At 41.1% G+C, this 13,408-nt stretch overlaps 1 protein-coding gene across 1 annotated transcript; it reads right to left on the reverse strand.

Moving 5' to 3' along the window:
* Positions 1 to 362: 362 nt before the first annotated feature.
* On the reverse strand, positions 363 to 10,450 carry LOC311498141 (programmed cell death protein 10-like). Its single transcript, XM_084558585.1, has 8 exons — positions 10,237 to 10,450; positions 7,031 to 7,224; positions 4,878 to 4,931; positions 4,620 to 4,737; positions 3,936 to 4,062; positions 2,822 to 2,900; positions 2,644 to 2,726; positions 363 to 2,255 (listed from the first exon to the last, which is right to left on the reverse strand). Exons 2-8 carry the CDS (start codon positions 7,118 to 7,120, stop codon positions 2,174 to 2,176), a joined length of 633 nt encoding a protein of 210 aa, XP_084414711.1. The 5' UTR covers positions 7,121 to 7,224; positions 10,237 to 10,450; the 3' UTR covers positions 363 to 2,173.
* Positions 10,451 to 13,408: the final 2,958 nt, after the last annotated feature.

Here is a 13,408-nt window from a genome sequence, read left to right on the forward strand (position 1 = left end):
AATAATAAAGCTTTAAAAAATTAACACTATCACAATTGGATTACGGTGGTGCATGGAGGAGCTGGTACGGAGCCTGAAATAGCTCACCACAAATCCACCATGGTAAATCCACTATTATACAGGGAGAAGAATGAAGTTGCTGGAACTGGTGGTGGAGGGGGGGGGAAAAAAGGTGGCACGGATCTTAGCGCTGGGAGGAAAGAGGTGCAGTCAGAAATGAGAGAAAGCAAGGGCAACTGAGCGGAAGTGGAGCCCTTTATGCACACAACAATGCAAATATGAAGACGGGCCCACTTATGAAACCGTTCTCACGGCAGAACTATTTAATTTGCGATAAAAAGAAAAATTGTATTCAGTTCTCAGGGAGTTTCAGGCCTCAATATTTTATTTACATTTGCTTGGAAATGTCATTCGAACAAAGTCACTGAAATTACATTCATGAGAAGCATGAGAAAGACACACCAAAGAAAAAAAGAAATGATACATTCATAATCCAATACGCTCCTGAAAACACAGCAAATCATACCTTGTTTCAAGTTTGCTGCTCCTAATTCCTTTAAATCTTTAATCATGGCCTCATTATTGTGTTTTATTGTTACTTATACCCACCTTCCCTGTACCAAACGTGTCTAATAATGTTCTTTTCAGAGAGCAGGATGTGTGTATACAGCTGTACACTAGCACTTCCCTGTGTGAGACTGTGGAGGAAAACTGGACTCTGAAAGAAAGGCTGTGCTCTTTGATGCCAAGAACCTGACATGAAAACTTACTGGAGGATTTGAAAACTCTTTAAATCAAAGATGTGGAGGCTTTGCTGGGTTTCCCCAACCACTGACTCATCACAGATAGGGAAAAAACATTCACTCACTTGCCAGTTCATTAGGTACAGTGATGAAAACAAATGCTTTCCAACTTAAGGGTCCTGCACTAAATATGAGCTTCATGGAGTTATGGTATTCAGCATTAGTTTCAAATAACTGGCAGAGCTGTTTTTGCATCTTTCACTACCTGTAAAATGGTTCTTTTGTATAACATAGGGTCCAATACCTTTCTGGAAGTCAAAAGCAGAAGGCAGCTCAGCTGGTGAGTTACTGCTGGCTGGTGGTTATGATGCACTGGGCTGAAGCAGTGCAGCCTAGGACAGTACAAGATAAAGAAAGCAGACAGTGAACACAGTCTCCGGCTCTAATTCTCAAAAGTTTTCTTTTTTTTTTTTATCCCACATACAATCAGCTTTAAGTGGATTATGATGTTTGATGAAAGCAGCAGGTAGTTCTGAAATGTCAAACTAATAATCAATTAGTTGATCAATTCAAAAACCGGGAGCAATCGAGTAATTACAGCAGCAGCAACAACAACAACAACAAAAAAGATGTTCTCCCTTGTTTCAATTCATGAAAGGTGAAACTTTAAGCTTCTCTCTCTTATATCCTCATAAATACATATATATATATATTTTTTTGGGGGGGGGGGGGGGCATGACACATCATTTCTCTGAGAAGATGCGATGGATGTTTTTCACCGTTTCTGACATTTTACAGGTTTCATTGTAAATATTTCACACACCAATCGCTGTTAGATGTAACCACAGTGGCAGCATATTAGTAACTGCCAAAACAGACCTTTCTTCACTGCAGACATTTTGACTTGTCGCAGCAGGGAAACCTCAGGTGTATTCATGATAGCTGTGCACCATGAAGAGTCACGCTAAATCTTGACAGTGAATGCACAGCATGCACAGACACGGGACTTTCCACAAGTGGACTGCAGCTTCCATTAATACACATGTCAGCAAGTCAAAGAAAAAGGTCCAATCCAACTTTTCAGGACTTCTGGAAATAGCCAAACTTTTGAAGACAGGGGGAAATAATCATCCTTTTTACTGCACTGTTCTTTAGACATGAACAGTGAGGCAAATATATAAAAGAATGAAGAAATATTGCCTTAAGAATCTGATAAAAGAACAACATAAAAGAGAGTTGAATAAAAAATCCCTGGCAATTACTGTCAACCTGGTTTGCTTTGAAACTCAAACTACCTGATCTCCCCTCAAAGCCACAGAATTATAAATTATATAGCCCAAAATAATAAAATGTCTTTACAAATTAGAAAGCCTCACATCACCTATGCTCTAATATAAAATGTGTGTGTGTGTGTGCGTCTTCTCGGGATGCTACACCACAGTCTTGAAGGCGTGTAGTATCATGTTGGTTTGGTGGGTGAGCCGGTTGGCGCTGACAAACACGTTTATCGCTCTGGAAACAGTTGTGACAGAGACACAAGGACACACATGTCAGTCACACAGCAAAGAAACCATGGCAACAATATTAGGATTGATCCAGGAAGCACTTTGATCTGACGGGAAACGGAGAATGTCAGCCTTCAGAGAAAACAAGCCGGAGTGAATCCACAGGAAATGGGTCAAGGGAAATATTCCGCATGGGTGGATTTAATGGATGCGGGGCCGTGATCAAACAGCCACCATTTACATGGCGGTGACAGCGTGTGCGTCTGTGCGCTGGCATAAGCGTGTACAACTATCAAATGAGATGGAGGTGCACGTGAAAAAGAAAAAGGTCGAATGACTGAGCAAGAAAGGAAAGAATCGGTGTAACAGAGAAGGAACTAGAAGCGGTGTCATACTTTCCGTCTTTGAAGTAGGTTTTGAGAGTGTCGCTGAAGCTCTTGGAGTACTTCACAAACTCTTTCTTCTGCTGTTCCAGTGCCTACCCAATAAATACAGACAGCCTTTCAGCTCTACTTATTCCACAGCATCTGTGTTTGTGTGTGGGCATTTCTTCCTCCTAATGTATCTACTTACCCGTCTGTTCTGATACTGGTATTTCCTGAAGACAGTATTAACTGTGTCTAGCAGCTCCTTGATGGCACTGGCAATGTCTCTGTGGATGACATGTGCAAGTAAGAGTATATATATCTCTAAAGAAATAAAACAAAAAAACAATATCTCACAATCTGTCTGATTTTTTATCAGGCAGAGAGACTACCCTCCTTTGATCCCTTTCTTCGCCCGCTCCCTCGAACATGCTTCCACCGTCAACTTCTTCTCATGCTCTTGAAATCGGCCGTTTCATAACTCTAATTTCTTAGCATTCCCTTTGAATTGATTTCACTTCTAAGCCCTCCGCTGGGTAAGTAACTTAAGCAGTGACTCACTAAAGAGCATTGAATTTGATCAAAATAATGGCAAAGTGGGCCAAGAAGATGAAACATCTTTCACTTCCTATACGTGTGTGCGCGTGTGCAGCGCAGCGGACAGGGATAGAAAATGAGACCTTGCAGTTTTTCCTTCACTAGTCCTCATGTATTCGACGTTCCAATAAATGCTGGGGGAAAATACTCAAGTCAGCATCTGTGTATGTTTGTGTTGCATGTATTAATGGTTTGATTTCTGACATGAGCTTCAAACCCAGCTGAAAACTCATAAGTCGAGCTTTAAATTAAGATTCATTTGTAGCACATTCTGTCCCCGACAACACAAACTAACATGATTTCTTATTTGATTTGATTCCTCTTCATCTTCTGTCTCTGCTTAAAATCCTACAAAAAGCGGACTGACCAGACAGAAGTCTCAAAGCGTCTCTCGATGTATAAATTTAAAGATTAATTTGAGCACAGTCATTAGCAGTCTTTCTTTCCACTCGCGTCTTTCCTTCACCTCACAAAGAATTCCTTTTTATTTATAAGATTTTTGATGGAACCATGGTCTTGATCAATAAGGCATAAACTGTATCAAAGCTTCACTCTTTGCACCAAACAATTAATTTTAAAAGAATTTTTTATTTTTTTTAATGATTGGTTGCAATCCTCTTGAGAGGCCTTCTGGCGGTGTGTTCGAATAATTCACCGCCAGACTGAAATTTTTATGCAGAATTTAACCTGACACACTCGCGTTCACACACACAGAGCTGTCTTACTTGATGGTCTGGAGCAAGCTCACTCTGTCATTGATCTCATCTGGTATGGTGCTGAGGATGTGTTTCAGAGCTCGGGCCCTCTCGTTCAGCTCCTGGAACTCCGGCTCTCGCCTGTCAATCATGAACTCTGGAAACGCACGGGAGGCAGAGTGAAATACAGATCTCCTCAGCGACGAGCACGTCAACACACACAGCTGCGGGGGACACTGCAGTGAAGCAAGTGACGACGGTGGCACGTGTGAGAAACGTGTGTCTACGTCGGCGTGTGTGCATGTTTTTAAAGTGTTGTTAAGTGAAAGCGGGATTAAGGCAGAACTTGGATTGTGGTGTGCAGGAGGTACATTTTAAATTCTTCCAAAGTGCGTGTGCGTGTGTGTGTGTGTGAATTCATTACTACCATCAATCACTGTACTCGGCAAAAGGAATTCAATTACACACAGAAACAGGGGAACGTGTGAACGCAGGAAAAACAGATGATTAGTGGGGAAACAGCTCCCCCTAGTGGATAATAGAGCTAATGGTGAATCACGGAAACCCAAAGAGAAACCAGGTTTGTAATCATCCAGTATATGTAAGCAGCACAGTCAAGAGCTGTGTACAGTAAATCTCATCCTCTATTTTCTATTATTCTATTGTATGGTTCTCCTGTTTTGCTTCTAATATTCCACCCTCTGAGGAGCCTACCTTCCACGTCATCTCCAGCCATGCGAAGTAGAGACTCACAATAGTTGATTTGCAAGTTCTTCTTCTCCAGTATCTTCAGTACAATATCCTGTGTCAGACCTGGGTTCTCCTTCTCCGCCTTGAAAAACACAAACACGCAACCTCTGTGTTTTTGTGACAACAGCACTTCTCGAAGCTACAAAGCAATGAGCTGCTTGCGCGCAGCAAAAAAGTAAATGTACGGGGCAGAGTTAACAAACTAGCAAAGGAAAGGTTTACCTTTATAAAGGCAGCTCTCAAGGTCTGCGCCGCGGATAAATCGACTTTCTCCAGCTGCAGGTTATAATACACAGACGCACAAACAGAAGTCAGTTGCACACAAATCTTAACACACACACACACACAGCTTAGCTCTTATCATCGCCTGTCCTGAAATGTAATTCCGCAAAAGCTACATACGAGCCAAGGATCCTGCCATATCCAAGAAGGACACTGTGCTGTTATTGTATTGTGCAAAGCTGTGTTCATCTGTATTCTCCTTGTAAACTCGAGGAGAACTCAGCTCCTGCACGCTGATATTTTGGTATCAAGTCAGAGTTCTTCCTGTCAGTCTGCACAACATGGAATCTTTTAATAATCCATTGCACACTATAAACAATAACACTGTGAGAAACTGAAAGTGATTCCAGTGATCGGATGTGACATGTCTGCTCAGTATCTGTGTGTGTGTGATCCACTAAAAATCAGAGGTGTAGGTTTTTAGAGTTTTGCTGGTTTGCAGTGTTTGGAAATGTTTTAGGCCTGTGAAGCAATGTAACTCACAAGCACACAGTAATGCAGTGCATTGAGATGCTCCATGTATATCTGACGGAGCCGGTAGGAGCATCAGGCAATTTTTCAGGGCCTTGTGTGCAGATATCCAGTTAAGAGAAGTCGGCTTTCTGACTCAAGGCCGCCTGCTCCTGTTTACAGTCCAACGAGGGGAATCAGACAATTTAAGGCCTGGACACACAAAACTGATATTAAACAACTACTAGGAAGACTGTGACGTCCCCCCACGTCTTCTGTGTCTGGACCAAAAAGTGTCACTAGAACACACAGCAAAGACTACTGCCAATGGCCAGCTGACACGTACGTTCCATGCCTATGTGAAAAGATATTAGTCTGTATTTGTCATTCAGAAAGGGGAAACTGGTAGAGCTACTAATATGTTGTTGTGGAAATATTCATGTGTCTGAATGTTCTGTGTGTGCCAAGATGACAAGCCAATCAGAGCGTTCCGTCTCTGACGGACAAACAACGCACCAAATTAGACGTGCTGAATCGGCTGAAAAATCCACAGACAGGCGTACAACTTGTGCCAACAGTGAGGGACATACCGCCAAAACTAGGTCCACGGGCGCTCGCAGACAGCCTGACATCGGCAAATGGCTAACTGTTAGCTTGGTGTGTCACGGTCTTAATCTCTACAACTAGAGCGACTTTGTTTAAGGCTGCGATACACCGAGATGATAGTCAAGACAATGTCAGGTCAACTCTGAGCGTCTGTGGCCCAGGTTTTTATGATATGCTCCACTCCGTTGGGGCAAGTTGGCAACCCTGCCGTGGCATTTCAGGCAATTGAGCATTTTGGTCAGAGAGGCAGAGAGAATACACTCTGATGTTGTTCACCTTCAGAGAAATGGAAATATGAATATTTTCATAATGAGCAGCATGCTTCGAGAGAGGCCAGCTGCACAGCTTTTCCAGTTTCCCTGTTTGAACGACGGATAAAGACTAGCGACGCCTGCTGATATGTACAGAGCATACAGCTTGTTGCTAGTTGTCCGTTGGCCGTAGTCTCGGGAGACCTTCATCGCCACTGGTACTTTGATGTCAGTCTGCCGTCTCTGGGCCTTAAAGTATTTGCTTGACAAATGCGACGTCTCAGCTCGCCTGCCAAAATGGCATTACAGTGTGTTTCGCATCTTTTGATCTCCACCACACGGACTGTTTACCTGACTGCAGCCAAAGCCGTCTCAAATCAGATCGGTCAATACATATCGGACTACAAACAGAAACTGGAAAGCTTCTTGTCCTTGACTGCGGATCCTGCATATTCATATGCAGATATCTGTTTATAGAGATTATGTAGATTCAAACGCCCTTCACTTGTTGAGAGTAGCAAACTATTATGCTAAGCACATAATTATACCAGCAGCCTGGTCACATCCCATTGCTGTTTGTTTCTCTTGTATTCTTGTTAGTGTTTCTTCTTCGTTACTTCTACTGATTCCTTATTTGTATTCTGGTAAGCCTTTGAACTTTAAACAAAATCCCATTCACAGTTATCCTCCACAGGTTTTAAATGCACATTACAACCTCTGCTTGATTTACCGCATGTCTCTTCCACATGTCTGCAACAAAAGTTTGTGAAACTCTGCATCATTTACCTGGTTAAAGACGGGATACATCACAGTGTAGAGAGCCATAGAGACTACTGAGGTGGTGTCGGCTTCATTCTTCATGTCTTCTGTGGTCATCCTTGACCAATCAATGGCCCCTTGTGCGTGTGCTTGTCCACTGATGCCAGATTCACCGCATTCAATCACTCATGTGGACTGACAGAATGGGAGCAGACAAGAACCTGAAGAAGAAGAAAGAAGACAGGTGAACAAGCAGATAGATGGATGGTAGTGGATGGACTGCATGGAGGCTTTTAAATTAAAAAAAAATCACAATGGTTAAAATCAGGAAAAATCAACCATTTAAATTTAGGTTACTTAAAGCTTCTGCTTAAATATAGGAGACGGGAGTTGAATGTTTTTTTATGATGATTCGTCAAAGTGCCGGTTCTGTTCAGTTTCTTCCAATTACATGTTATCAAACCCTCTGTGTGCCACTTCCAAGATAGCCTCTCAGTCACAGATATGATCACGTAACAGTAACACAACCAGTGTGTGTTGTAGTTTACTGTCCCACTGGGTTCAATGGTGACAATAACTGAGGGAAGGGAAATTATTCCTGCCATAAACATATATCAGTGTTACAAATATAGAACCTGGCTACATGTTTGTTTTGTTTTTCTCTATCTCTGTCATGCCTCTTTTCTTCACACGTACGTGAGTGCACACACCTGTTTGTGACACCTACACAACTAGTTCTTCCTCTGCCATTGTTTGTTGTGCGACAGCTTTCCAGGATCTAAGGCGACGTCATTTTTCTTTGCACTCATCACTCGGCAGATCAATTATTAGAGGGCAGGGACACACCAGCTCTCTGTTCACATGCTTCCTCCCAGGATTATAACGAGACACTGACTTCTTATCTGACTATGACATTACACTCCTGTTCAGTCAAAGCTGAGAGGGCTCTCAAGTTTATGAGATCACTCATTTTGCTTTATGATACCTGGTGTTATTAGGCTTGTAAATGGGTCCAAAGTGGCAGTGTTTCTTAGTCAACATCTGACAAAGACTATAAGAGGAGAATAGATCAGGGTCTTCAACTGTTGCCAGTAGAAGACTGGTAGGCAGCACATATATTGGTATTAAATTAAATGAAGAGGAGAAAATTGAAATACTGAAATTAGACAGCAAATACTGAATTCCACGAAATTCACTTTAAAACATTCATGATGTGGTGTGTGGTGTCTGCAGCTTGATTCAAACAGGTCACAGACTTACAGTAGACTCATAGATGTTTAAGTCTATGGCTGGATTTAGATGGACAGGATTTCTTCAACCCGACTAAAAGAGATTCTGATACGTTATATGTGTTTACAAGCTCCAAAATATCAAAACACATTGTTTTACATGCACAAGTAGTGCTGCCTGCTGTGGAGCCTCAAGCCTACTGAAAATATAACAGATGAACATTTTTTTTTTGCCCCAATACTTTATCGACAACACTGAATTCATTCAACAGAAGGCAATGACAGAGATGGATCCACACGGGCTAAACGTGTGCAGAAAAAAATTTGATTTCATATATTTATTTAGGGAAATGATCGGATCGAACATTGAAATGGTTACTAAATGCTAATCTTTCCCTACTGAAGAGGAGGTCCAATTGAGGTGGAACAGGAGGCATTTTTATTCTTATTGAGAGATTACTATGATTATTAACACAGCACTAGTGTCCATGTAAATTTAGCCAAGGAAATAAACTCAAATAAATGAAAATGAAATGTTACTACCATGAACTAACATTCATGATTAATATTTCCAATGTAGAAAAATCAACAACAACAAGTGTTTCTTGCTGAGATTTTAAATAAGGGACAGTCTGTAGTAAGTGTGGAAAATCAATTAGTGTAAACTGCTAGTTAAGGTGTGGTGAATGAATGCGTATGTAGATTAGAGATCAACAACTGTTTTCAAACAAAAACTGATATTTGAAACAATGCAATTAGCAAATGCCAAAATTGCATTTTGGAATATACACTGCGCAGCTAAAAGAAGGCTTTTTCAATTATTACACTATTTATTTGACATGACTGCATAGTGAGCTGCAGTGCTCATCTTTTCATTATTAGTAGTTTGATGGTTTCTAATGCTCCAGACCATGTTTTAAATCACTTACTCAGTAAATACTCAATTGAAGCTTTTCTTTAAAGAAAAAAGTCACAAATGAAATTGAAATCTCAATATCTGTCATATCACAATTGGATATTTTTCTATAATCGTTCCTTCCTAGTTAAGATCTAGCTTGTTATAGGCTAAGACAACGCCCATAGAATAAACTTTGATTACAGGAGAGTGGAAAGGTCATGCTAGTGAGATCCCTAGCTATTCATTGTAAATTACAAGTGTAAAAGATAATCATAAAGACTGCCCTGTATTTAGGTGTGCCTGCAAACAGATTCTGATATTTGGCACGCTGACTCACTGGTTTAACTTAATGACACGTCTAAATGGAATTTAAACGTGCTGTGTGACAGATCAAATGTTAGCCAAGCCATTGGCCTTTTAAACTACATTTTCAGTCATTTGTATGGATCATTTACATTCCCCCAAATGCGCTGAAAAGGTTTAACAAACAGATTAACCACAAATTTCACAGCCACAGGTTTTGCCTCATATTGCCCACCACTACCATCTAGCCGAGTTCAAAGACACCTGGGCACTTAGAGCTCTCTCCAACAGGGAAGCTTGCATCAATGTATACTCCACTGAAAAGGTTACGGCCACAAATCATTTTGACATTTATAGGTCGAACATTATTTTTGCTGAGGTGGCACTTTTGAACCGTATTGCTTCTGAATAAAATTGTATGGTCCGTATTGTTGCTCTCACTATACATGGCGCCCCAATGTCCAACTTAAACACACCTCAGTCACTAATCTTTATGGTGGTTAGCTGGTAACTGTCCGACCGCATTTAGATACTGAAGTAAACCGATCGCTTAGCTTAATAAAAATAATATAATAATAAAATAATTAATATATCGAGAGGGCTGACGAACATTAAACGACCCTTATCTGGAGTGAGATTATGTTCAAAGAAGAACAATAAGTTACCTCTGTAGATAACGCGCTAACATCAGGTTAGCTGCTTAGAGCAGGTGACTGATTCCGTTCTTAGCTAAACTGTTAGCTGCATCGCTAGCTAACCGACTGCTGATAAAACATCGGTAATATAAAGATAAAACAACATACAGAAAGATGCTTCCGTTGTTCGTTCGTCTTGTTGTGGTTTGTGTTTCATTCAGGAAGTTTTCTGCCTGACAAAACTGTAACAGAGAGCCGGCGAGGGCGGTGTTTAGTGCTGCCTGTTGTAGTCTGGTTGTAGTTCTTTCTGAGAGAGTCTGCAATGCTTTGTAATGGTAACGGCCATGGGGATGGACTTCAAATCCCACATGGGTACAGGTAAACGTCTTTTTAACCAGCGAGAACACTTTAGATTTATGCCACATTAATTAGGCACACAATATAAATCGTGAAATGTATGAAAACATTCACAGTGAAAATAACAGGAAATATTGAGCTATTTACAGCGAATGGTTATTTTACGACAAGGACAGACTAGCTGTTGTCATGTAGGTCAAGATAGTTCACCACCATACACACATAGACTGTATTTGACATTATCTATCGTCTGTGGTTACACATAAACAACAATATGAAGAATATGTATTTAAAGTACGATAGGTCTTTAAGCATATTCATGTTTACGTCATATAAAACGTTGCTAGGGAGAAACTGTGCTCACCGTAATAGGCTAGTTTCTGGCTAGGTTTAACGCCGATGGGTCTATAAATTGAGGTAGGTAAAAACCAAAAAATGGGTAATAAAATTAAAATATATTAACTTCAGTTAACATTCAGTCAGCGACTCCTAGTGCAAGCTTGAGGGGGGCAGGAAACCTTTAGAGCTAGTGCAAATAAAGCAAATTAAGCAAAAAAGGAAGCAGGAAAGAGTGACTTATTTAGCTCCACATCTACACTCTTTGGTCCACGTTCATTGGACCAATGAGCGGGGAGGGGGCGGGGTCTGCGGCAAATGAACAGGCAGTGAGCTGCGGAGGAGAGCAGCAGAGAGAGACCGCACTCATCCATCCATCCATCCATCTCTACCGTACGCCCTTTATCGGTAAGAGCCGTTTTTTGCAATAACCTACAGCCGCTTCGGCAGCGCCTGTGCTCATTTATCTGAACAACAAGAAAAGATAACGAGTGGCAGATAACGATTATATGTATCTATATATATACAGCTATATATACATAGATATAGATATAGATATAGATATATAGTTTCTCCATAGAATTACTTTTTATTGAGGTGTAGGAGTGTGTAGGTGTAATGGGACATTTTAAGCAATTGCATAAAAAGGAGTATGATCAACATGTGTGGGCTTTTAATAAGAGGGTGGGTGGAGATGGAGTCAAACATCTTTCCTCAAGCTCATTGATTAAACCCGTGTGTCCACCCCCGAAGGCTTTTTGTTTTTAAATGGTTCTCAGTGGTTTACGCATTGCATTGCTTGTTGTTGTTGTTGTTTCCAGTGAAATCAGCCTCGCTGTTGCGTTTGTGGTTCTTGTCCTTGAAACACACGCAGAGACGCATTGAGAGTGAATGTGTGTGAATTAACGAGGCAGATTGTAGTAGCCTGCTCCTACCTTATCCCCACCCCACACACACAAACGCGCATACACTCACACCACTTGTTATTCCTTCATGCAGGTCCGTGTATGTGCTGGCTAGAAATTCAATACACAGATTGGTGCATATTTCTCGAAGGACAGAAACAGATCAGCTAGTTAATTCAAAGCTGTTTTATGATTGTTCATATATAAAATGACATTAAACTCTCTGGGTTAAAGCCATGTGAGGATAAAAATGGGGAAACGGGTCAGATATTCCCCAATAATATAAATTCAGGATCCCAAATTCCAGTTTATGTTGAAATCCTTTCGCACTTGAACACACATCACTTAAGCACGGTGAGTGTAAGCATGTCCTCTTTCTCATGTCTCATTCTCTCAATCCACCACTCATCTGTTTATCTCTGCCGCTAAGGTAATGACCTCCTAAATCCTCATTTAGGCCCCCAGTTCCACATTCAGGAGTATCCTTTTAAGTCATAATCTCAATGTATTAATCCCATATGCGTCTAAATCACTAGTTAATCTCTGCTGATAGCCTGCTGTTTGCTCTCTACGCCCGCCAACGGTGCTACTGCCTGCATATATATGTGTGTGTGTGTGTTCTGCCTGTTCCCACAGAGGGCTGCATTAATAGCATTTCAATAATTAAATGTCTTTCAAATCATCCTAGCGAAACAAAACGAGCGAGGAGGAAGAAGCAGCTGCCTTGGTTGTTTTTTTTTTTGTTGTTGTTTTTTTCTTTTGAGATGTGGTTCCATGTGTGAGAATGGTAACCAGAACTAAATCTGTGTGTGTGTGTGTGTGTGCGTGTGTGTGTGCATATTTGCTGGACTGTTGTTGTGTTTCTGTTTGGTAGAATAAGAGAAAATCTGCAATAAGTGCTGCAGCTGTCCACCCGAGACTGTGTATTTTCTCAAGATACACTCAAGGCTGTTACGTGCTGCATTATGAACTTTTATTCTGTCTTTGTTCTGAAATAAATGTGTTCGTCGGCGTATATTGAATGTAGTAAAACTGCTGTGGAGGTGTGCACAGTGCGTAATTAGAAACGCAAGGAAATTGCGTAGACTAAATTTCAGAATTTTCACGTTCTTAATGAACTCACACAGTCACACAGTCAGGGACAGGTTTGGCTCCTCGCCGCTGCAGAGACACAGGGGATTAGTTCATACCTGGCCAGATGGGAGGATGAGAGAGCAGAGAAATTCGAAGAGAAAGAGGTCAGGTTACTGAGAGGGACAGAGGAAATCGAAAGAATGGAAATGAATTTAAATTAGGTAGTGGAACTGCACCAACGTTGGAAGAAAAACAACTGATGCAGGCATGAAATCAGAACAGGAAACACGAAGGATAAGACACGGAGATGCGTTTTTCCATTTGGACATTTTGAACCAGAATATATTTGCATGCAAGTGGTGGTTTTTACACGTCTTTACAAAATTTTACTTGTGATTGCGTAATGACACTCTTGTGAACGCACATATATACCCGAGGATCGTTCTGTCTATTGATTAGTGACATGGAGGTGTGGGATGAGTCTAGAGCAGCAGGAGAGAGAGATGGATGGAAAATGGTGGAAGTTATTTGAAAATGCAGTCATTATTCAAAACGCATTCCCTCCTTTGTTATCCAGGAGTCAAAAAACAAATAAATATTTTCTGCTGAAACATTGTTTCCTACTAGCCCTCCACCCACCGAAGCCAGAAACGCAATCACAGTGCGGC

The sequence above is a fragment of the Chelon labrosus genome, assembly GCF_963514085.1.
Source record: "Chelon labrosus genome assembly, chromosome: 13".
NCBI lineage: Eukaryota > Metazoa > Chordata > Actinopteri > Mugiliformes > Mugilidae > Chelon > Chelon labrosus.

Bases quoted from the DNA above. Each gene is read 5' to 3' on its own strand.
- LOC311498141 (XM_084558585.1), bottom strand. From the start codon at position 7,120: ATGACCACAGAAGACATGAAGAATGAAGCCGACACCACCTCAGTAGTC. The intron at 4,738-4,877 runs GTAAACCTTTCC...GTGTTTTTCAAG, and splicing joins TGAGAGCTGCCTTTATAAAG to GCGGAGAAGGAGAACCCAGG. The intron at 2,727-2,821 runs GTAAGTAGATAC...TTTATTGGGTAG, and splicing joins ACCAGTATCAGAACAGACGG to GCACTGGAACAGCAGAAGAA.